Below are 25,857 nucleotides of genomic sequence, written 5' to 3'. Positions count from 1 at the left end.
TGGTAATCCTTCTTATAATAATAATAATAGGAACACCTCTGTCTTGAGAATAATATTAAATAATTTATCATTACTCAAAAGGTTTTCAATGCTTCAATGGAAGAAAAGTTGAATAAGATTGATGATTTGTCTAGAAGTGTTGATAGAATTTCTCATGATGTAGAGAATCACAAGATGAAAAATTTTGTGCCTAAGGTAGAGGAATCAATTAAAGCTCTTTATGTTAATATGGATGAAAGTAAGAAAAGAACCGCTATGCTTACAACTAGAAGAGAATTTTTAGAAAAAGCGTTTTCTAGTGATTGCTTTCATAAAAGTGATGAAGATCTTAAAACGATTGGTGCTTCTTCTATTGATTCCTTGTTTAGTAAAATTAGAATTGATGGTAAAGGGACTTGAGAAGAGTCAACTTTAGCTAGAAAGCGTCCCGATAATTCGGAGGGTGAAAATCTTGTTGAGAAAATTGATAAAAGTGGGTTTGAAGAGGTCAAGACTTTAACTAGTGATGTCCCCACTCTTTTGGATTACAAAGACTTTAATTATGATAGTTGCTCTTTGATTGATTGTATTTCTTTGTTGCGATGCATGATAAATTCACCCCATGCTTATGAACAAAATAAAGATTTTACTAAACATATTGTTGATGCTTTGATGAAAGCTTTGGAAGAAAAGTTGGAATTAGAAGTTTCAATTCCTAGAAAATTGCATGATGAATGGGAACCTACTATCAAAGTCAAGATTAAAAATTATGAGTGTTTTGCCTTATGTGACTTGGGTGCTAGTGTTTCTACAATTCCGAAATCTTTATGTGATGTGCTTGGTCTTACCGATATTGAAGAATGTTCTTTGAATTTACACTTGGCGGATTCTATTATTAAAAAGCCTATGGGAAGAATTAATGATGTTCTTATTCTTGCAAATAAGAATTATGTGCCCATATATTTCATTGTTCTTGATATTGATTGCAATCCGTCTTGTCCAATTATTCTTGGTAAACCATTTTTACGTACTATTGGCGCCGTGATTGATATGAAAGAAGGCAATATTAAATTTCAATTTCCACTAAGGAAGGGTATGGAACACTTCCCTAGAACAAGAATTATACCATCATATGAATCAATCATGAGGGCATCTTATGGATCTAGAACCAAAGATGACAATACGTAGATCCTTGCTTTCTGCCTGGCTAGGGGCGTAAAACAATAGCGCTTGTTGGGAGGCAACCCAACTTGTATCTTTTTGCTTTTTTGTTTTCTTGTTGTTTTTAATAAAATACCCAATTATGCCTCTGGTTAGAAGTTTTTTTGTGGTTTAAATTAGTGTTTGTGCCAAGCAAAGCCTTTAGGATCTTGTTGGGTGATGGTTGATTTGATCTTGCTGAAAAACAGAAACTTTTGCGCCCAGAAAAATAGTTTTAATAAATCACAGAAACGTGCTTTTGCTCTGAATTTGTTACACAAGGTTGATATACAAATTGCCCACATTTTCCTAATTTTCCAGAATTTATGGAGTTACATAAGTATTCGAAGTTCTCAGATTACTAGAGACTGTTCCGTTCTTGACAAATTCTGTTTTCTTTGCATTGCGTGCTTGTTTTGATGATTCTATGGTTTTCATTGAAGAATTTTTTCCATAGAAAAGTTAGAATACAGTAGATATAATGCAAAAATAAAATATGAGTTGGTTTTCTACAGTACTTATAGTAGTGATTTGCTTTCTTATACTAATGGAGCTCATGAAGGTTTTGTTGAGTTTTGTGTGATTGAAGTTTTCAAGTTTTGGGTGATGTTACGATGGATGAAGGAATAAGGAGTAAGAAGAGCCTAAGCTTGGGGATGCCCATGGCATCCCAAGCTATTATCCAAAGAGAAGCAAGCAACTAAGCTTGGGGATGCCCGAGTGGCATCCCCCCTATCTTCTAACGACCATTGGTATTTTACTCGGAACTATATTTTTATTCGTCACATACTATGAGTTTTGCTTGGAGCGTCTTGTATGATATGAGTCTTTGCTTGTTTTGCTTTTTGTTTTAAGTCTTGAATCCTTGCTGGACACACTTATTTGAGAGAGCCAAAAATATGCCATGACTTGTTAGAATTGCTCTCTATGGTTCACTTAAATCTTTATAAGCTATGGAATTTCTCCAGTGCTTCACTTATATCTTTTTGAGCACGGTGTGCTTTATTATTTTTGAAGAAATGCTCTCATGCTTCTCTTAGATTTATTTGGGAGTTAGTAATTTTTTAATAAATTCTCTCTTGCTTCACTTAAATTAATTTGAGCGAAAGAAATTTTATGCTCATGATCTTCACTTATATTTGTTTGAGCTTATCAAAAGCAACATATGAAAATTAGTTCCAAAGTGATAGATATCCAAGACGGATATAATAAAAAAATTCATGAAGATCATTGGACAAAATAAAATTGATTCTTTGTAATAGTTTTGAGATATGATGATGTGATATGTGAGTCATGTTGATGAGTAATTATGCTTTAGTAAGAATATTGGTGTTAAGGTTTGTGATTCCCTATGCAAGCATGAAAGTCAATAGTTATGCAATGAAATTACATCCTACTTGCGGTGCATTATTCGGTGTTAGTTATACTTAATGCTCGCTTATGAGATCTTTCGTTTCTTGGTTGGTCGCTTCTCAATCTTTTGCTAGCCTTTATTTCACACTAAGTATGATCACTACTTGTGCATCTAAAACCCTTTAAACCAGTTTTGTCATATGAGTCCACTATACCTACCTATATGCGGTATTTCCGTGCCGTCCTAAGCAAATTTGCATGTGCCATCTCTAATTTTCAAAATGAACTTCTTTTTTGTGTGCTCGTACAGCTCATGAAACGGTAGGGGTGGCTAATATATTTCCATGCTAGATATGTTATTCTCACGATGAGTGTTTATTCACTTATCATTGCACGAGAGTAAGGCAAAGGTATTAGGGATGCCTAGTCCCGAAATGAAAAATGAATTTACTTTATGTTGTCAAATAATAAATTCCTTGGAAACTATTGGTATGGAAGGCATCCGTGGATACGGTTAGCCATGGAAAGTGAAAGTATGGTGGAAAAATGAATATACTTTAATTTCGGTATGGGAACCACCTATGAGATATCTAGCATGGAAAGTATTGGGAACTTCTCGATCGTTCTCGTTGACAGGAAAAGCATGCATCCCAAAATGTTTTTATCTCTATAATTTTCGCTTTGAGCTCTGGCACCTCTACAAATCCTTACTTCCCTCCGCGAAGGGTCTTTCTTTTACTTTATGCAATTTTTATTTTTAATTTACGTCGGTGACACGGTGCTTATGTGGAAGGATCTTTGGTTGGACAACACACTGGATGATATGTACTCAAGAGCCTTCTCCTACGCAATAAATGAGGATATATGAGTCAAAGCTTTCTTGGGATCAGCATCACTGCATGAAACGTTTCATCTTCCACTCTCAGTCCAAGCACACGAAGAAGTTAGAGAGCTGCAACAAAAAGTGATCCATGTAGGCAACACTGCGGACCCAAACCCCCATGACACCTGGTCGTACTGTTGGGGATCAAAGGAATACAAGGCCAACAGATACTACAAATTCTATTTTAGAGATGTGCAGACCCACCAATCATATCAATGGCTGTGGAAATTGAAGGTGACATTGAAAATCAAAGTGTTTGGGTGGCTCCTTCTCTCTGACCGCCTAAACACACGCAACATGCTCAAGAGGAGACACTATAACATTGGGGATGATTTCAACTGCCTACTATGTGATCAACAAATAGAAGAGGACGTGGAACACATGATCTTCCTATGCTCATTCAGTAAGCACTGCTGGTCCAACCTAGGGATCACGTGGGAAGACACTGGATCCAGACTTCAATGGATAAGCCGCGCAGCCACCAATTGGAATAAGCCCATGTTCATGGAAATATTTCTACAAGCAGCATGGAGTATCTGGAAGGAGAGAAATAACAAGCACTTCAGAAGCATCGCCCCCACTTACCACTCTTGGCTTGTACGATTCAAGCATGACTTTAGCCTCCTCCAACATAGAACTAGGACTGACAAGAGAGACTTCATTCTCTCTTTTGTACTACCACCTCATTAGACTTTCTCAAGCATAAAATAGCTATCACTCCCTCCCAAAGTGGAGGATGAGTATCTTGTAAATATGGTGTATAGATTGTACCATACTTTTTGAGTAATACAACACGGTGGGAGCCTCTCCCACTGTACTTCCCTCAAAAAAAATTATTTTTAATTTGAGTCTCCATCTTCTCTTATAAAGCACCAACTAAGGGGCACTATGATCGTACTTGAGCATTGGGTGTAGCTAATATGCGAGTGTGTTTCATGAATGGATCAATGATTGAGCATAATGGGCTAGGGATAACTTATTTTAGCGTTGATATTTTGAAAGACATGGTTGCTTGTTGATATGCTTGAGTATTTAAGTCTCATGTCAAAACTAGACTATTGCTTTGAACCATATAAAAGTCCAAATGTCCATGCTACAAAGAAAAGAATATGTGATGAATATGTTAGGCAGCATTCCACATCAAAAATCATGTTTTTATCATTTACCTACTCGAGGACGAGCAGTAATTAAGCTTGGGGATGCTGATACGTCTCCAACGTATCTATAATTTTTGATTGTTCCATGCTGCTATATTATCATTCTTGGATGTTTTACAATCATTTTATAGTCATTTTATATTATTTTTTGGTACTAACCTATTGACATAGTGCCCAGTGTCAGCTGTTGTTTTCTGCATGTTTTTTACATCGCAGGAAATCAATATCAAACGGAGTCCAAACGCAACAAAACTTTTTGTGGATTTTTTTTGGACCAGAAGACACCCAATGGGCCGGAGAAGCACCTGGAGGCTGCCCCGAGGGGGGCACAACCCACCAGGGCGCGCCTAGGCCCCCAGGCGCGCCAGGTGGGTTGTGCCCACCTCGGTGGCCTCCCGCACCGCCTCTTTGCTCTATAAATACCCCAATATTCCAGCAACCCTAGGGGAGTCGACGAAAATCAATTCCAGCCGCCACAAGTTCCAGAAACCACAGATCCAATCTAGACACCATCACGGAGGGGTTCATCATGCCCATTGGTGCCTCTTCGATAATGCGTGGGTAATTCTTTGTAGACCTGCGGGTCCGTAGTTAGTAGCTAGATGGCTTCCTCTCTCTCTTTTGATTCTCAATACAATGGTCTCTTGGAGATCCATATGATGTAACTCTTTTTGTGGTGTGTTTGTTGGGATCCGATGAACTTTGAGTTTATGATCAGATCTATCTTTTTATCCATGAAAGTTATTTGAGTCTTCTTTGATCTCTTATATGCATGATTGCTTCTAGCCTCGTATTTATTCTCCGATATTTGGGTTTTGTTTGGCCAACTTGATCTATTTATATTGCAATGGGAAGAGGTGCTTTGTGATGGGTTCGATCTTACGGTACTTGATCCCAGTGACAGAAGGGGAACCGACACGTATGTATCGTTGCCATTAAGGATAACAAGATGGGGTCTATTTCTACATAAATAGATCTTGTCTACATCATGTGATCGTTCTTATTGCATTACTCCATTTTTTCCATGAACTTAATACACTAGATGCATGCTGGATAGCGGTCGATATGTGGAGTAATAGTAGTAGATGTAGGCAGGAGTCGGTCTACTAATCTTGGATGTGATGCCTACATAATGATCGTTGCCTGGATATCGTCATGATTATTTGAAGTTCTATCAATTGCCCAACAGTAATTTGTTCATCCACCGTTTGCTATTTTTCTTGAGAGAAGCTGCAGTGGAACCTACGGCCCCCGGGTCTCTTCTTTATTATATTTTCCTTTGCGATCTATTTTTATTTGCTTTTTTCCAGATCTATTAAACCAAAAATACAAAAATACCTTGATGCACTTTATTTTATTCGCGATCTATTTATCCAATCTATTACAGCTTTCTCACGTCCATTTGCCAATTTCTGTCGCCGTTGCCCGGAAGGGATTGACAACCCCTTTAATACGCCGGGTTGCGAGTATTTGTTATTTGTGTGCAGGTGCTGTTTACGTAGTGTTGCGTGGTTCTCCTACTGGTTCGATAACCTTGGTCTCTTCACTGAAGGAAATACCTATCGTTGTTGTGCTGCATCATCCCTTCCTCTTTGGGGAAATACCGACGTAGTTCTAGCAGTCATCATTAAGTTGCGTGTTTCACTTGGGTGATACACACCTTCTTCCTTCCCCGGCTTGCGGATATACGTGCCCCTCCGCCTGCCCTCTCTCCCACTTGAAGCTACATGATTGCTAACCGGCTCTTTCCCTCTGAGTTCGACTTCCCTATCCACCGGGTGTCTGTTTACCATTTTGCTTGGTGATTAACTCTTGGTGCATCTCATTCTCTCTGTTCCTTTCAAGCTCATACCTTGTGTCTTTTTCCCGGGCTCCATCATCACTGCATCTGTCCTTGGAAGGGTTGTTTACTTCACTCCTCTCCCGATGGGAACCCTCACCAGTGCGAGAGTTGTTAGACCGTGAGAACTCCGGATTTAGGTTGCGCTTTGTAGGGAGGTTGCTAATCCAAGCATGAATGGCGGTGTCCTGGGATAGGGGGTACCAACCTAGCCCATCCATGCACTTCGGGTTGGGCCGAAGGGCCCTCATTCTTCAAGACCACGTCTACCGAAGACTTGCAGTATACGTCAATAATAAGATTATGTAGGAGAGATGGCCGAGTGGTTCAAGGCGTAGCATTGGAACTGTTATGTACGCTTTTGTTTACCGAGGGTTCGAATCCTTCTTTGTCCGTTTCTGTTAATTCACCAAAAGACCTCTTCCACCGCCTCCACGTCAGGATACCGACCTTGTAACCCTAGATACCCTACTCAGTGTGTATATATGCCGAGGGGTTTAGCCTGTAGAGGGGACATCGACACAACCTCATTCTCCTAGCCCTAGAGTTAGAACACATATGAAGATCTCGAGATAGATCAACTATGTAATTATAACATCTCCATCAATATAAAAAGAGCAGGACGTAGGGTTTTACCTCCATGAGGGCCCGAGCCTGGGTAAACATCATCTCCCCTGTTCTAGTTATCATCTGTCTAAGATCCACGGCTCGGGACCCCTACCCTGAGGTCTGTCGGTTTTTACACCGACAATGAGCATATCTGCCTTGACCACTCCCGCCCATGCAAGAGTTTTCACCACTGTTGATACTACTCGCTTCTCCACTTACCGCCCCTCCTTTGTATGACGTGTTTCTGCTAGGAGAAGCTCGCAGCCACTCACCCCACTGAGACGATTTATCAATCCATGGCTCGCATCTACAATTCACGTGCACCAACCTTTCGTACTCAAACCAAAGGTGTGGGGGTCTTTTCATAGTACAAACTGAACCATGTACGAACTTCATCATTTTCATAAGCCTTGATGCTAAAGCACCGCACCAAAGGTTCATACATAGATATCTTGGCTCCGACCCTAAGAAATTTCCCTTTTGCAAAGCTGTATTTTTTCACATCTACCTTCACCACCTTGCCCAGCCAATTGCCTAGTGCTTCCCCAAATCCCTTCCGTCTTCTTGTCGAGTGGCAAATTTTCTACTCTGACCCAAGCTTCCACAATGTTAAAAATCATCTCTGATGGCTTAGTCTTTCCATCATAGTCCTTAGTATCATAATGTTGAAATCATATTGCCACAGTTAGTCCCGATCATGGGCAGCCCGGCCTTAACGGCCCGACCCGGCTCGGGCCTAGATTTTGAGCCCGAAGGCCGGGCCCGGGCCCGCCGTTTTCGCGATTTACTGAAGGGGCCCGGCTCGTGGCTCGTGGCCCGGCGGGCTTTATCACTTTCGGGCCGGGCTGGGCGGGCTCGGGTCTAGGTTTTCTGCCTCGGGCTTTGGTAGGCCTGGCCCGAAGCCCGTCCCGGCCCGGCAGATGGCCAGGTATAGCCACAGTCTATTATTCCTTGCGTGCTTCCACTCCCTTTCCCCTCCAAAGTGAACCATGAACAAATTTCTTCCAAGATCCCGAAAATGAGCATCGCGATGTAAACCCCATGCCCTCTGCATAGTCCGTTCTAGGCCATTGATGTTCATGGGTCTTGAGGAGCAAACTTTGCCGATCAGTGACCACCTCCTCGCCGTGGGTATCTCCTCAACCGGTTCTTTAAACACGAAGCCCTGGACTTCCTTCTCTGTCAACACCATTCCACCAAGTATAGCCGAGAGGCTTGCCGTCGCATCAGGTGTTCTGCTCACCGCCAGCGAATCCCCATCACCCTGCGATCGCCGCGACGTCAAATCTGACCTAGATCTGCCATTCGCCGCCAATCTCGGAGTTGCCGACTTTTGCGGTGATGCATCAGCTTTCCTCCCACCGTCTTCTCCGCCACGGTGCCCCCCTCAAAGGAGAACCAAACCAAGACGATCCGTGCTCGGGAGACGTCATCGCCGCCCAGAACACCACCAGCGTATCCTGATCACAGAAACCCTGACCCTAGCGGCAGCCCAGAATCGCCACCGCTCGCCTCCCGTCGCCCGAAGGGTTATCTCACGAGGTGGACCCGCATCAGTCGAATGATAGATCTCGTGTGTGCCGACGACCTGTGCATGAGACACGAGTCGCGGAGACGATATCTCCATCCGTACTGGTGTCGCCGGCCCACCCAACGAGAGGGGTGGAAACAGATCTCGAATCGGAATCGCGCATCAGGAGGCAGCCACGTAGAGCGGACCGAAGATCCAGTGGGTCACCGCGCGGCGTCACGTCGTGCGGACGAGGAGCAGCCGCGCGGCGCGGCGGGATGGCCGTACCTGCGGTGCGGTGGGACGTGACCCTACTTGCTGCCCCGCGCGCGAGACCGCGACGGCGACCAAGCCAGCCCGGAGACAAACCACGCAGCTTTCCTCGGGGCCGACGCCAAGCGTTGGATTGCGTCGCGAGGCGTTCGATCGCATCATCGGGTGCGTGCGTGCGTGCGTGCGGCACGTTTCACGGACCACGGGTGGTTGGACGCGCGTACGGCCACTGTCCGGATGGGATCCGAGGCCGACCGATCGCACGTCTCGTCTCTTTTTTTTTTTTTCCTTTTCGGCAGATGTCGCGCGTCGCGTCCTACCTCTCAAATGCGTGCGTGTATGAGAGAGAGAGAGTGTGTGTATGGCGGTACATTATTTGGTTTTCGGCAGACGTGGAATCACGTGGACGCGGAACCTAATTCGGGGGGTCGATTTGACCCGGGCTACGTGACGCGCGAACCATGGATTCGCCATTTTCTGGCGAGGCATATGCGTGAGGGAGGAGCCACAGGAAAAGAGTGTGCTGGTGCGTGGCGATTTTTTGGTTGCTGACGAGATAGTCAGTCCACTGCCGCCATCGTCAGGTTGAGACCTCCACCAGATTCCCCTCGTGAAAATGATCACGCACGTGCCTTGGTGTGAAATCGTCGGGCATCTTCGGACGTCCAATAGTGCGAGACGCTGACTCTTTTCTCATGCTGACCGTCTCGTGTACTTCGGCCGTCCAGGAACCAGTGGCGTGCCGGTTTGTTGCTACGGGAAAAGTTAGCAAATGTAAGCAATCTCTCTCGTCATACAATGGCTTCGTAAGTGACGTGTTCAATTATATTTGCTCACTATCTTTTGAAACAAAAAAAATACCAAGTGCATACTGTGTGGAATTTATTTATTTCTTTCGGGAAACTTCCAATCTATTAATTTTCAATAATGGCAGTACAACGAACATCAGAAATAATAAAATTATATTCAGATCCGTAGACCATCTAGTGACGGCCACAAGCACTGAAGCGAGTCATAGACGCGCCGTCATCATCCCCCTTCCTTGTCTGAGCCGGGCAAAATTTGTTGTAGTAAACATTTCGAAAGTCATCATGATAAGAGTATCTATAGCCGGGCACCCCAAACCCGCGTCAAACGGCCGGGTGGGCCGCACGGTCACTGATCGGTCATGAAATTTCGTCCAGCCGGGAGCCTCAAACACTCAGACTGACCGGCACCCCTCATATCCAGCCTAAATATGGGGCGGATATGGGGGTGCCCGCCACGTCGGGCTGACGTTGGGGTCCCACGTGGAATCGCCCTGAAACCCGGCGGTCCGAAGCTCGTCTCCTTCGTCGGACCAATGTCGCCGCATGGCGCCGCTCTGGCGGGCCGCGTAGTGCCTAACTCTGCTATTTAAGCCGACCGCCGACACCGAAACCCTACCCCTCCACATTTCCTCCGCCCGTCCATCGCTGCCGCCACTTTCCACTTCCCATCCGCCACCACCAATAGCCATGCTCCCACGTCGCCGGATAAGGGGCCACCCATTTCTGACGCTGGAGCGCAGGCTGCAGCTCCTTGAGCAAATCCGAGCAAGGCGCGAAGCCCGGATCGCGGGACTACTTCTAGATGCAGTGGATCCAGATGAGGAGTTGGAGGTGGAGGAGGGGGGTTGAGGAGGACGAGGAGGAGCCGGAGGAGGATGTGGGGGACGCCGGGGACACGAATGTTCAGGCGGAGCAGCAGACCATCCTCGATTCCCTCCGCTCAAAGTCGGATGCGGAGGCGAGACGCCGCCGCCGGCAGGAGATGGAGGCGCAACATGCCGCGGAGGAGGAGGAGGAGATGTTCGCCTACATGGATGAGGTCGAGCATGAGGAGGAGGAGCCAGACCCTCCGATGCGCCCGTCCACCCAGTGCCCGACACCGACGTCGTGGACATCTCCGACGACGAAGATTAGCTAGGGTAGTACGTAGGATTTTTTTTGCATGCTTTGTATTGATCCAGGGGTTGAAATATGGGAGACTTGGATGCAGAGTAGCTAATTTGAGGCGTGACCGGTCACTATCCGCGGACGCGCCCGGATGCGTCTGCGGGCGTTTGAAGGACCAGATTTGTCAAGTCCGACTGTAGATGCTCTAAGGGTCCATATGGCCAGCGCACTAGAACAACAACCGCCACCAATGAAGAGACACGTAAATCGAAAGAATCCAACTTAAAGACACACGGACGTAGACGAACGAAGATCGGATATCTGCGATCCACCAAAGACAATCATCGATCAAATCTTACGAGATCTACCAGAGACAAACCTCCACATGCCCGTGACGATGCTAGAAGCACCACCAAAGCAGGGGAACTAGACGTGAAGAATCTTCTTCGCCTTCCTAACCGTTGCAGTCCGTTTGTACTCGGCCTTTTTTTCAGGGGCTGTACTTGACTTCTGATCCTGTACTTGACTTCTGATGAAAAAGGAAAGAAAAGGACACGCCCGCAGTACGTAGCAGGGCCGGACTCGGAGCCTTTCGAGGGCCTGAAAACACATACTACTAGGAAACCCAGCCCACGCGGGTGCGCCCCAAGGTGTATAATTGGGCCCATCTTCCGACAGACACGCCCTCTCTTCCCGCGGCTCTAAGCCCTAGAACGCCCCTTGCTTTTGGTCCCTGCTCCCCCCGCCGGCGATGGCCGCGCCGCCGGAGACGACGGGCGCGCCGTCCCCGCCGGAAGGGGAGCACAAGGGCAACGCGGGCGTCGAGGTCTGCTGCTTCGAGCAATCTGCAGAGGACTTCTCCAGAGCGGTACGCGCCATCTCGGAGCTCGCCGCCGGCGAGCCCGAGCCGGGTTTCCCCGACGCCGAAGCGGAGCGTCTCGCCTCCTCGATAACGTTCCTCAGGTGAAGACGCGCTCTCCTTGCTCCCCAATCACCGCGATAGAATCTGGCAGCTTCCAGTTGTGGGCTTGCAAGCCGTACAGCGGCGACAGCAATTAATGGCGGCTTCAACTGTTCAACTTTTTTATACACGTGGCGCGTGACGGAGATGTGGTTGTGCACGTACGGTGGAGCTTGGAACGTGGAACCTCTTTAGTTTTGTTGATTGATTGATTGATGTGTCGTTTGTGCGGGAGAATTTTGTTATGGTTTGTGAATTTGGAGTTTATGGCGCCATTACAAACGATTTCTACTAGTCGTCATGTTCTTGTTATGGTAGCATTTATTTCTTGCGGTTAGTGTTCAAGAGGATTCATTTGATACAGTCACTGCACGTGATTGTGTTGTTATCATCTGGTTTTTGTCTGATTTGAATGGTACCATAAGACCTGTTGTGAAAATTTGGTGGGCGTGATAGCTAAAATTTAGTAAGTTTAAGTTTATTGTTTGACTGATTGATGATGATAGGATCTTTTAAATTCAATGGCTGGGCGCCTGTACACTGTGAATGTTCGGCCTTTTCTTGATCTACAGTTCTAGTTGCTTTCATTTTAGATTAAAAAAAATCAGATTTATCGGCAAGTAAGGACACTTTTATTGACTTGGTATGGAATTAATTTGAGCCTTTTCTGCTTAGTAGTAGCACATACTCATCGGAGATGGCTCTGTTTTTTCCATAAGATTAGCACATTGTGAAAAGTTGCAGTTGTTACATTGGCAGTATGCCTAATTGGAGAGCACAAGATGTCTTCTTGTTTTGTTTTTACTAGCTTACTCTGTTGTTCCCTGTTTTCGTATTTTAGTGTTTTTTTGGATTACTCAGAAGTCAGAACCCATTCTGCTTGACATTTAATCAATTGTTACCTTCCCAGAGAATGGAAGCATTTTAATTATGAGCCAAAAGGTATAAGTTTTACTTACGGCACTGGATCAACTTCATCCAGAGATGACACACATGAGATTACCTTACCACAATTCTCTTCTGCATCTGTTCCTCAGGTTAGTAAAACTATGGTGCTAATTTCTGAGTCTAAAGTTCCTGTTATAACATTGGAGGAAAGCTTTCTGGTGATTTCTTGGATCACATCAGTGCAAATCAATGCAGGTCACACACTTGGAAGATGGGAGGGATAATAATACATACAGGTATTATTTCTAGAAGCTAGACTTTTTCAACTTACTAGAATCTTCTTATTTTGTTACATGATTCTCCCTAAGTTTGTTGAGGAGAGATACATTACGGTTTAAGTTCCTCAGTTCTGGTTATTTGGAGTATTGAAGTTATGACCCAATATTTTTCCATAGCCCTGTTTATGTAATATTTTTGTTTGTCTGCTCACAATTCAAAGGTTGCTGCACATGGACTGGTAAGCAGGCCAGTCCCTATTCTCATCTTGTTGGTGAAGAATTTTCTTTGAAAGTATAATAATTTTCTTGCTGTTTCACACGTAACATGATCTCAAATACACCTTTGATAAGTACCCTTTCTAATTATATACCAGTAAAATAATTTAAAATGATTAGTGCTATGGAAGTACTTTCATTGACCAATATATGAATACCATTTTGTTCTTTGGTGTAATCAGTGGTCAAAGTTTTAAATTCTGGACTGCATACACAATAAAAGAACAACTATTTGAGAATGAAAACAATATTCTCTTGGTCCAGGAGTAATCCTGCAGAGTGAGTTGGCTCATCGAGTGTCGCCAACCCATGCAAGGTTTTGCTGCTTTTGGGGGATTTGTTAGTATAAGGGCGGACCTGGCGCAGTGGCAGAGTCCGTCCACTTGTGGCCTGGAGGTCCTGAGTTCGAACCAGCCTCCTTGCAGAAATATTATGCAAGAGTAAGGCTGTCTGAAATTCCCTTCCCCAGACCCCACCTTGTGTGGGAGCTTTCACACTGGGTATGTCCTTTTTTTGGGGGGTGGGGATTTGTTAGTAGGTTATAACAGTGAAGTTACTTGATGAAATACCATTGCACCTTCATTAATTAATTTTCAGCATTGTCATAAACTGATGATCATGGTTTTTGAGTCGCTGATTAGTCGCTGTATAGTCGCCGACTAATCGCCAAGTCGTTTTCTAGAAATCAGGGCGATTCGCGACTATACAGCGACTTATAGCGACTATACAGCGACTTTCGTCGACTAATCGCCGAGCCGCAGGGCTCGCGGCGACTTGACTAGTCGCGACTCAAAAACCATGCTGATGATATGTGGACACAGTGCTAATTTTGACCTTATTTCTACACTCTTCCAGTTTTCTCTGTTACATTATCCATGCTGATTGAGCTGTGATTAAATCTCTTAATTGTTGCAGCTCTGACTTCGTTTTATTCGCTGGAGGGAATGTTTGGTCGTTGGACTGGTGCCCGAGGTTGTGCGACAAGCCTTCTTCTCCCGTAAATTGCGAGGTTGTGATCAACTGACTTTGAGCATGAACTAGTAGCTCTTTTGTTGCAAACCATGGCTTCAAAAAAGTTTTATGTTGTTCACCACCAAATTTAGCAATGAGAAAAATGCCATCATCTATTTGCTTGGCATGTGGGTCACAAGCCCACATTTCAATGGCATATTGATTCGTTTTACTTCTAAAAACCCCTCCAGACAACCGCTGCAGTGCTTTTCTCAAGTGCATCTTTGCATGCAGGCTCATTGCTAGGTTGCACTTGTTTTCAGTGTCTATGAATAGTACTCCCACCGATCCAAATTACTTGTCGCTCAAATGGATGTATCTAGACGTATTTCAGTGCTAGATACATCCGTTTGAGCGACAAGTAATATGGATCGGGGGGAGTACCTTTTTTTACTCGCAAGAATTTACTGGATTTACAAGGTATTTTATTGGTCTTAGAATTGCTGATCATGTTCTTTTATCTATTGCAGTATCTTGCTGTTGCTGCTCATCCTCCTGGTTCTTCTTACCATAAAATTGGTATGCCACTGATTGGCAGAGGCATCATTCAAGTTTGGTGTATCGTAGCACCCTTTGAAGAGGCAGATACTAATCAGTCAATGCTTGCATACAGTAACAGCAATCGTAGAGGAAGGCCTAGAAAAATACCAAATGAGAACAATCCAATTGAGAGCTCATCAGTTCCTCGAAAACCAATAGGGAGACCAAGAAAGATAAAACTGACGACTGGGGATGATCGCACAGAACCTAGTAGTCTGAAAAAACCAAAGGATCATGCAGAACCTAGTCTGAAAAAACCAAGGGGCAGACCAAGAAAATATCCACTGTCAGTTGGCAAAGCGGTAGATTCAACAAAAAATAGTGGAAGTCCAGGTTCTAGTTTTGTTGACCCTCTTGTCACTTCAGGAGTTATTCCAGGCGATCTTGCATTATCTTGTGCTATACCATCTGTGAAGTCTGTGGAATCAGCTCCAAAAAAAGGTAGGGGCCGACCTAGGAAAATCCCAATTGACAAAATAAAGTGTCCGCCTGACACTGAATGGACAGAAGATACCTCTAGAGCTCTAATATGCTGTACGAAACCAAAGAAAAAGAGGGGGAGGCCCCGGAAATATCCACTCCCAAGCAGCAGCAAGCATGTTTCTGGCACTGATACTGAATTTGAAAGAGAAACTGGATACACAGAGTCTAATTCTAATTTAAGTCTTGTTGCAGTTGATGCAGCATTACCAGTTCCATCTTCATCTCTTACAATTTGTGGGAAAAGATCAAGAGGTCGGAAGGGTAGAGGACGACCTAAAAAGGAAACAAATCCTTGTGCACTTTCTTCGTCAGTGGTTTCTGATGTCCAATCGCAGAGTAGGGAGACCATTTCAAATGATCCAGCACACTCTGTTGAGAATCATTTGCCATATGGACACTCTAACTTGACAAGTGAGCTTTGTTCGATTAGCATGCTAAGATGTGATGGCAATGTGCACACAGGCCCCACTTTAGAAGATTCCTCGTTGCCTATGCATATTGCAGCTAAATCAAATGGCGAGGAGTCAAGTGGTAGTAGGAGACGAGGACGGCCTAGAAGGAAGACACTTTCAAATACAAACAGTTGTTTATTTGTTTCTGGTACCGAGTCCTCAAAGGCGGCTGCTACAATTACCAATTCGGACAATCCCATGGCTTTGACCAAGAGTGACGGTGAAGCTATAGCAAGCGATCTTGCTTCAATTGGTTCGTTGAGGTGTCATATAGGAAAGTGCAATGTCAATATGAGTGCTGCATCATCTGATGCCACACCACCAACACATGGCTTGTGTAATGCAAATTACAAGGAAAAATCAAGTGTCCAGCAGACAACTCCCCAGCCAAATGATAATGTGGCCTCAGTCCAAAATTGCAAGAAGGAATTAATTGTCTACACCAGAAGGCGTGTACGAGGACCTACAAAGAAACCTGCTTCAAATGAGACCTGCTCACTGGCTCTTAGTGGTGATGCGCAGAAGACGGAGAGAACCTCCACGTATATCATGCCAAATAATAATTTGTCTTCTGTTGAGAATCCCAAGCTACTGGGTTCATCTATAAGTGAAGACATGGCTAATGAGGCTGGTTTGGTTGGATGTAAGAGTGCACTTGCTAACCATGAAGTTGTGGAAATGAATGATAGTGAAGCTGCCAACAAAGTTGTGCCTGTTCCTTCTGAAAACAGTGCCCAGATCATTGTTGTGGAAGATACAGAAGTAGTTCCATCCAAAGAATCAAGTAAAAATGATATTATTACTTGTGCAGAAAACTCAAACTTTTCTGCAATCCCCAAAGGCATTCATCTACCAAGGGTCGTCTTGTGTTTAGCTCATAACGGCAAAGTTGCTTGGGACATCAAATGGAAGCCTCCTTTACCAAATCAGTCAGAACAAAAATCACATTTGGGTTTTCTTGCAGTACTGTTGGGAAGTGGCTCACTTGAAGTGTGAGTACATCCAATGCTTGACCACCATTTTGAATTGTTTGGCCATCACTTTTTGAATATCACCACTTATTATGCACTTATTCATTATTGTGCGCAGATGGGAAGTTCCATCTCCAAGCATGATCCAGAAAATATATTCCTCTTCTTCAGTGAAGGGCACCGATCCTCGCTTTCTGAAGCTGCAACCTGTATTTAGATGTGCTAAAGTTAAGTGCGGAAACATACAGAGGTATTCCAACTTTTACTTTCATCATTTTTCTATTAAAACCAGATGACAGATTTAAATTTCTGTCAAATTCGTCAGCATGAATTTTCATTTTGAAGTCATTGCCTCTTTATAATGGTAAACAGCATTCCCTTGACAGTTGATTGGTCGCCTTATCCTCATGATATGATACTGGCAGGATGTCACGATGGAACGGTATCTTTTCTGCCTGTAGTAAATTATTTTCTTAGTTTAAATCTGATACCTGCACTGTTTGGTTAGTAGGTGCTGTGCTGAAAGTTTCGTGGTTGGATTTTGATGTTCCAGGTTGCTTTATGGAAGTTCTCTACAGACTTGCCATCACAAGGTATTTTATTGGTCTATTACCTCCCTTTTCATAGGATTTCTGTCACTTGTGCCATTCAGATGACATGTCTGACTCAGGAACTGCTTACTTCACATGTTTAAAGAGCAAGCTATTGGAATGCCTGAACTGCATACCTCTTTATTTCCTTTTTGTGTTATATTAACCAGTTGTTCTCGTTATGTATAGATTCAAAACCTTTTATGTGTGTCACTGCTGAATCTGTTCCCATCAGAGCCCTCTCGTGGGCACCATATGTAAGGTACTAAGCTGTGTTATACTTCTGTTCCATTCCAAAAGATAAACACTAAGTTCTGACTCCATATCATTTTGACAGTGAGGAAAACACAAATATCTTCGTCACTGCTGGAGAGGATGGCCTAAAATTCTGGGATTTAAGGTAGCATAAACTCTACTAGGAACTGGAATCAATAACTCAAATTTTGTTGTGGAGAAAACTACTACTCCCTCCGTATCAAAATATAAGACGTTTTTGTAGGCTTGTTTAGCTTACAAAAACGTCTTATATTTTGGTACAGAGGTAGTATTTGCTAACCATTTTCGGGTATTGCATATATGGAGTGGTGCTGAGGCTTATCTCAATAGTCATAGTCAATATAATTTATTTTTTGGTTAATATTTCACCTACGAAGGTTTTTCTAAACGAATTGACTGCACTTTGCAATTTGAGAACCATGCATCTTTTGTGTGCTGTTTTGCAATGATAACATTTGGGTCAATAAACGAAGGTATATTTAATCTGCAGAATCTGTTATCCTCACATGAACAAATACAGCACACCTTTCAACGGAAAACATCGCCATTTAGTTGCCACAGCCCATGGCCATTGTCAAGTTTTATGAAAATTTGAAGCGGAAGTAAGTAACCATAGGCGTAGCAGCTACTATTGAAGAGCGTTTTTTTTTTGGCACCAGCATAACCTTAATTGAGTAAATATTGTCAGCAAACAGTAATATGATTGCTGGATTCACAACCTTTTCTTGCTATGATTTTTTTGAATGAGCTGCAATGTTTGAATACTGAAATGCATCTCATATAACTCGTTTGTTGCAGAGATCCATACCGTCCTCTGTGGGAACTAACCACTGCCCCAAGGGCTGTTTTAAGTCTTCATTGGTTAAAGGAGGCTAGGTAATGTTTTATGCCATTTGTAGCAAATCAACCTCATTCCGTTTGTAGTAATGAGTCCTGTTCCTTCTGGAGTAAATAAATCTTGCAGACACTAATGTACTCAGCTTCCTTCATTACATGACATTTACTTACCTTTCATCACTACCCAGTTGAGGATAGGGACTTGGTTTTACCTTGTTTTTCATTTTACCCTGTCAGTGAGGAACTAGGTAATTTCTGATGCACACATATCACTATACTCATTAAAGTTGAAACACAAATCACAGTTGCAAGAAAATTGGAAAAAGGATTTATTATGGTCTTATACAATACGTACATGGCTCATCTGATCTGTGTGATATGTCAGCATGCTAACTTGCTAAGGTAGATGTGTAGCTTATAAAAACTAATTAGTTCCTTTAATGCTTCTGTGTCCTTTACATTTCAATTTGTATTTAGTTTGTATAGCTTATAAAAAACACAAATGATTTTATCTACTCATTTGTATTCTACTCCCTCCGTCCCGAATTACTTGTCTTAGATTTGTCTAGATGTATCTAGACATGTTTTAGTGTTAGATACATCCGCATCTAGACAAATTTAAGACAAGTAATTTGGGATGGAAGTAATATATTTTTGTGCAAGGATTGCCCCTTTATTGGGAGGATCTAATGCATTACTTAATCATTGGCCCAACAGACAGTGATTGTTGCTAAACATAGTGAACATATATAGGACTCGTGTGGCTTGTAATGTTTGGTTAGAATTTATTAACACTGAAGTTCACCTCACTTCTTTTTTTGCGTTTGTTCATGATTACGTTTAGGATTCCCTTGTTTACAATGGTATTGTTTGTGCCTACTGCCTAGTAAAATACACTGGTAAAATATGTGCGGAAAGTTCTATTGAGCTCCATAATGGGGCCTTACTGTGTGTATATATGCAGGTTATAGATATTTTCTGTCTACTAGGTTAATAACATTAACTGTTACTATCTTTCATGTTCAGAGGTATTGTCATCTCACTGGAAGATGGCACATTGAAGTTCCTCAGCCTACCTAGAATTGCCAATGATGTTCCAGTCACCGGAAGGCCATTTGCTGGGACTAAAACCCAGGGTGTTTCTACTTATCAATTGTCAGAATATTTGATATGGAATGTCCATGTCTCAGAAATTACCGGTACATTTCCAGAACCATGCCTAACCATAGTCAATATCCGGCCTAAGTAGTATGCAGTTACAAGTTACTAAGAATTCTTGACTTGTTTGTCTAGGGCACATCTATAATTATGTTATTGTGGCATATAGTGATACTTGAACAGCTTATTAGTTTAGTAATATTAATACCCTGTATGATATTCTGTTTTGGACACTGGATCACCTTTTTTGTGATACTTATTATGTTAATATATTTTTCCTACATTTTGGACACTTGATATTAAAGATATATAAATGAATCCTTAATTTTGCCTACATACAGGTTATGCAGCTTATTGTGTGGCAGATGGTACTGCTGTGCGCTTCCAGGTAAACCCACTAGCCTGTACTCCATAACCATGGTCATTTTCTGCTTCTGCTTGTCATACAGAATCTCGTGTGTGCTAAACAAATATTGCACGTGTAGCTTACTTCGAGATTCTGGGAGAAGGAACCTGGGAGGAACCGTGTGCCCTATTTCCTTTGTGGTTCGCTAGCAGAGGAGGGGACAGCCATTAAGATTGGTGGAACATTACAAAGCCCTCCTATGTCAAATGTTCCTCTGGTTGCAAAAAAGGGCCCAAAACCATGCCAAAAAGTACCTAAAGCCCACGATACACAAAAAGAGCAAGTACTAACCCTCACCAACTCAGGTAAAAACTCTCTCCATGTTGCTGCAACTTGTATCGTTGCCTTACTGCCTGACATGCCTGCTGAACTACCCCTGCAGAACATGTAGATGCAGAACCCAGAGAGGGCCGACAAGATGGGCCTGATAAAGGCCAAGAGACTAATGCTCTGGCTTTAGCCGATCCTCTAATGCTAGAGAATGGTGGCACATGCAACGTCCCAGTTGATGAAGACACTGAAGACTTTGAGCTCTTCCCTCCCAAAGCTGTAGCGCTGCATCGACTGAGATGGAATATGAACAAAGGCAGCGAGAAATGGTTATGCTACGGAGGCGCCGCAGGCATCATCCGTTGTCAGAGGATCTAAAAGGCAAGCATAGTTGGGGAGTGTTTGCCGCAAACCAGGGTCCTCCGTGGTATCCACCTACACAATAAGCTGTCGCAGCATCTGCTGTTACTTGCAGCAATATATGGTATGTTCGTCCGATTCAACCTTTCAACGGGTTGCCATTGCGGATTTCCAGTTACGCAGAGTTATACATAACAGAGCTGTGTATCTGAGGAACTCCAACAGATCCTTGTAGTTTAGGAACTCAAGTTCAGGCAATATGAGCTACCAGGTCCTGCATATCTTGGGCTCAGCAAATCATAGTTCTGAGAATATTAGCAGCTCAGCAACACAATAAGGGGCATCGATCTGGAATAAGTGCGGGCTAGGCGCCCGCAACTTCTTTGAACCTGGTGCAAGTTGTAACTGAGTTTTTTTTTCCTGTAAGGCTGTAACATATGTACATCTATTGTTTACGCAGTCACACAAATTCAGCAATGTCGTGCCAGTTGTAACATTGACAAACTGAACAATGTCGCGCCAATATGTAATAGATGAATAATGGAAATCATGAGCCATTGCTCTTGATCAAAAGTTGCATGATATGTTGCTTCGTGTAAACCTAACAGTGGAACTCATGTGTCTTCTGCCGCTGGGGACCCTGTTTATAACAGACCAATAGCAATAGTAATTTGGTTTTATAAATTTCATTGTTGTTCCCTTCAGAAACTTTAGCATCAGAGAAGGCATAAAACATGTTCAATGCTTTATCAGGAACAAGGTACAGAAATAGCAGTTGGGTGAACCATACATAATACTCCTCTTTTTATTATGATGCCTGAATACATAAGTTTCAATGAACTACAAAAAATTCAAATCCTAATGTACAACATCCTCTCGGAGTAGTAGCCAAACACAAGTAATTACTGGTTCGTGTAATACCTAACAAGAACCCTGACTTTATTTCGGCATCACTCGTGTCAATATTGTTAGTAACCTCGTATATACACATGATCAACTCACAAGTTATCTCCCTTAAAAAACTCACAACTTCAGTCACTCCAGTTATCCTCATCAGCTGCAAAACCCTCTTGCCGCTTGTCATCGTCTTCCTGCAGATATTTAGCAGCATCAAATCATCAAATTTACATGAAAATTTTGTACTCAATTCCTTCTCAAACTCCCATTGGGAGAATATTAACTCGCTAGAAAAATGCAAAAAAAAAAACTGCATGGTGTCAATAGATAGATTTTATACCATTTCAGTCAAAGCAGGAGTCGATGGAGACCACACAAGAATTTGTCGATCATTGCTACCAGTATAGAGTTCCTGCATTCTCGAATATTTAGGAATGGAATACACGTTGAAATACTAAAGCTTAACAGAGGACAATAGAGGGAAAACTTACTTGGTCTTGTGAGTTATAGTAGCAGCAATTTACATGGTCATAATGCCCACGGAATGTTTGAAATGTCGTACCAGACCATGTATTGTATGCCTATAAGCAATTATAATACTTAGACGTGAACTTCAAAATGCAGAATGAAGACATAAAGCTGGAAAAGCAACAGCATACCTTGATGCTTGACATGCATGGAATGAAAACAAGTGATGGATCATCAGTGACAGCTAATTGCAGTGGCTTGCTAGTTTGCAATCGCATGGCTTCAAAATTGACCAAAGTATTGCAGCCTGAATCGATATCCCAGAGTCTTAAACGAGAATCAGATCCTGAAGAGAAACGATAACCTCTTCTTAATAACAGGCTTAAGCTTAAACTATCATTGTTGCACTGCATGCCAATTTCAGGCATAGCAGCAGATAACCGATAGAGAAGAAATTAACTCAACCTGAGCTAAGAAGGTGCATCCCATCTGTTGTTGTTCTTAATCCTGTAACAGCACCATAATGAGCTGTTTTACGATTTTGACTGGATGACATACCGGGATGCACTTTCTGTTGCGTATGTCCACGTACCATGGTTAGACTTTTGCGTAGTCCTTTGGACTGCTTCTTATGATTGCCTGTCCTCTGCTGAACCGAGTAACTCTTTGATGAAGATGAACGTCCTAAGTTCTTCTGATGCTGCTTAAGACGAAAAATATATATGCATTGAAGATGTCAACTAGCAGATGTACTTGCACGTCATCAACCATCTTTCGGACACAACAATGAACAACACAAGAACCTAATAATATTAATTATCTCCCATTGTACTTGCATGACATCAACAATTTTTTCAGGACACAGCAATAAACAGCAGGAAGGAACCTTGTGTAGAGCAGCATGGATTATCTCCCAATGAAATGCAGATCCCATCTTTTAAGAACTAGAGCACTACACTGATCCATACCATCTATATATGATGATGCTAAAACAATGACATAGGCCTAGGACATGAATATATACCAGATATCCGCTTGTACCCTTTTCTTGCGGGAAAAATCCACTCCTACTTGGAGACCTAACAGTTTTGGAATAGTAGCCAGAATAATGGCAAGCAGTTCTGTATTAGCCCTGCGAGCAAATATATTCTGAAGAAATAACCAAACCCACAAGCAGATAAAAAGTAAAGGGTGACAGCAAGCATACGTTGTCCGTGGTGCTATCAATAATGGGAGGCCGTCTTCCTAGCTGAGACCGTAACTGATCAAGGATAAGGAAGCATCCAGCTCGTCTTATGTCCCAAAAACGTATCGCCCCGTCGCAGCCACCACTCATTAGGATCCACTCGCTTGAGGTAGACCACTCCAAAGACATGATACCATCTGAGATGATCGACGAGGATAAGCATAAAAACAAAACAAGAATGGTGTTTCATCATCACACCAGCAGGAAGGGACTAACCATGATGACCGGACAACGTGTGAGTAAAGGCTCCGGAAGCAATATCACACAAACGGACCTGAACGTCTGCGCTTCCGGTAGCGATGAGCATATGCGTTGTTGCAATTGGAGACATTGCAGCACTGTACACTTTTCCGGGCATCTTAAAATCCATGACCACCTAGGAAAAGAAAACCAATCCCAGAATGACCAGGACATCGGAATCAACACCTCAACGGGGCAAAATGTTAAGGTCAGGATTGGTCAAAGCGAAGCACAATAACACATACTTGAGTGGAATTGGTATCCCACACTTTGACATAGTTATCAAAGGACGCCGTGACGAACAGCCCGGTGTCCACAGGATACCAGATGGCCTTGGAGACGGTGAACTTGTGGCCATGCTGATGCTGCCTGTCCACGAGCAGAATGCTCCTGTGCTTGGCGATGAACCCGGCCTCGTACTCCGTCGCGTCCTTCAGATCGAAGACGGCGGCCGACCCGTCCGACGCCCCCGAGAGCAGGTACCTCCCCTCTGTCAAATCAACCTGGCCATATTGTCAAATTACGAACGCCAGCAACGTCGACTCACGCACCGAACAGAAGTTCGACCTCGCTAGGCGCAGTTTCTCGACGGATTAACACGCAAAATTAATAGTACTGCTGATCTCCGCGCAACTGATGCGGGGGCGGCGGGCGGGGAGGGAGTAATATGGAGCGATTGGGGGAGCGACGGGGAAGAAGGGGACCTGGAGGGAGTTGACGGCGCCGAGGTGCGGGGTCGCGATCTCCTTGCGGTTGGAGAGCGCGAGCGAGGCGGCGCGGCGCGAGCGGGCGAGGGCCTCGAAGCGCCGCGCGCGCAGCTCCCCGCGTTCCCTCCTCCTCACCTCCTCCCACCACATCCACTCAGGGCGCGCCGCCGTGTATGCGCTCTGCGGCGGCGAACGGCGACGGAAGTCGGGGAGGGCGGCGCGAATCGGGCGGCTGCTGAGCTGACCGGTGAGGTAGGGGGACTCAATTGTTGGCCTTCCAAGCTTCCATTAAATTCAGCGGTTATATCCAGATGTCAGTGTCGTACACGTGTACTCCTTCAATGGATGTGATGAATCGACTCTACTAATCAAAAACATTTTTATGAGAACCTTGAGAGTAAGATGATGATTGAACGAGTTAATATTCAACAAGAGACTCCGAATGATTTTGCAAATCAAAGTCGTCACATAACAATTTCACGAGGTTAGAAGTTTCATTCTCTAGAATCGCAACACCCGCACCCACGATGGAAGGATAGCAAGTTCAGCAAAGGGCCCATAACAACGATCGTGAAGGAAGGATATCAAGTTCACCATGATGCAATGAATCAACGTCCTCGAGGAGAGCAACATGAAACGAGAAGATTTGTTGGATTTGTAGCCCAATCCTTCCCTTACCTTATCGCCTGAATCTCGGGGTAAGATTCCATTTCAATGGGGTCGACTATAACAATCTGGAGTAATGACAGATTTAGATTTGATTACTATATTTTCTTTTTCATCATCACGACATCATGCCATCATGTCATCATGCTTTAAATTGAAATGAGGTCAAATTAAACCCTCAGTACAATTTGAATGCAAAACCTAATTAAAATGCAATTTAATAATATATGAATATAATATATTTTGTTATATTTTAAATTGAGGGACTTTAGCATGGTGAAATCTCTTGAAATCTAGAGATAGCCTCCACTAATATTGGGTAGCTCCAACAATTATTTTATAATTTCTGTAATAGTTTATCACACACTTACACTTCAACCCTACATATTAATTTAAATGTATTTAATTCCATGAAAAATATAATTATAACCCCAAATGATGGATATTTTTTTGTGGGTTTGTCAAATCCAGAGGTCTTGGGATGCAACTACTTCAAGAATAATGATGGGCTTTTTTGCAATGGCCTTGATATTGCTCCTGTTGAGCATATGGGCAGTTCTTTCATTTTGAGTGCATGCAATCCAAGGATCCAAATATACATGAAAACCCTCTTGATTCTTCAAGTGCCATGAGCTACATTGTGTCTGCAACATTTGGTTCTCTCAAGTACTACGGTCTAAATCCTTGACCAATGTAGTAGCAAATCTGACCATGGCTTCGAGACATGTGCTTTTAGTCATCCAGAGGTACTCATCCCACGAATCTAAGGCCATGTCAAAGGCAAGCACCCTCATAGTAGCCATGCACTTTTGATAACCAGAAAACCCAATGTTTCCAATAGCATCCCTTTCCAACTTGAAGTAATTATCATAGGCCCTGACACCTTGGTAGATGTGTTTGGACACATGTCACCGCATCTGAAATTGGCGGTTGAAATAGGGTTTGAATAGCGGGGGCAAAGTAGCCGTCGCCGTCGTACAACATCATATGGCCACATGTCCTCTGTCGATTCAACACTCGGTGTCCCTTTATTGAACCCTTGTAGTTGGTACCATGCTCTTCTGCACGCTCCGCATCTTCAAGAATCACCTTCAACATCATCTTCATCCTCGTTCGACCAAGATGAATTCATGAACTCGACATAGAAGTACTCCTG

At 43.4% G+C, this 25,857-nt stretch overlaps 2 protein-coding genes across 4 annotated transcripts; one reads left to right on the top strand and one right to left on the bottom strand.

Moving 5' to 3' along the window:
* The first annotated feature begins 11,367 nt into the window (after positions 1-11,367).
* LOC109734602 (uncharacterized) lies at positions 11,368-21,050 on the top strand. Its single transcript, XM_020293807.4, has 15 exons — positions 11,368-11,683; positions 12,592-12,718; positions 12,825-12,865; positions 14,039-14,132; positions 14,605-16,601; positions 16,699-16,830; positions 16,953-17,022; positions 17,134-17,173; positions 17,360-17,432; positions 17,508-17,570; positions 18,245-18,322; positions 19,310-19,482; positions 19,783-19,829; positions 19,927-20,152; positions 20,230-21,050. The coding sequence occupies exons 1-15, from the start codon at positions 11,472-11,474 to the stop codon at positions 20,493-20,495; spliced, it is 3,639 nt and encodes a 1,212-aa protein (XP_020149396.1). The 5' UTR covers positions 11,368-11,471; the 3' UTR covers positions 20,496-21,050.
* A 202-nt stretch (positions 21,051-21,252) lies between these two features.
* On the bottom strand, positions 21,253-24,359 carry LOC109734601 (WD repeat-containing protein ATCSA-1). Of its 3 annotated transcripts, none has more exons than XM_020293805.4 (9): positions 24,033-24,359; positions 23,574-23,831; positions 23,305-23,464; positions 23,050-23,225; positions 22,308-22,545; positions 22,034-22,188; positions 21,866-21,955; positions 21,715-21,786; positions 21,253-21,568 (listed from the first exon to the last, which is right to left on the bottom strand). In XM_020293805.4, exons 1-9 carry the CDS (start codon positions 24,183-24,185, stop codon positions 21,509-21,511), a joined length of 1,362 nt encoding a protein of 453 aa, XP_020149394.1. In that variant the 5' UTR covers positions 24,186-24,359; the 3' UTR covers positions 21,253-21,508. The 3 variants fall into 3 exon arrangements, with proteins under 3 accessions (XP_020149394.1, XP_020149395.1, XP_073366996.1); XM_020293806.4 differs by having other exon boundaries at positions 22,308-22,542; XM_073510895.1 differs by having other exon boundaries at positions 23,574-23,818; positions 24,033-24,322.
* Positions 24,360-25,857: the final 1,498 nt, after the last annotated feature.

Source organism: Aegilops tauschii, chromosome 3 (assembly GCF_002575655.3).
Source record: "Aegilops tauschii subsp. strangulata cultivar AL8/78 chromosome 3, Aet v6.0, whole genome shotgun sequence".
NCBI lineage: Eukaryota > Viridiplantae > Streptophyta > Magnoliopsida > Poales > Poaceae > Aegilops > Aegilops tauschii.
This window is presented reverse-complemented; position numbering and strand designations above follow the sequence as displayed.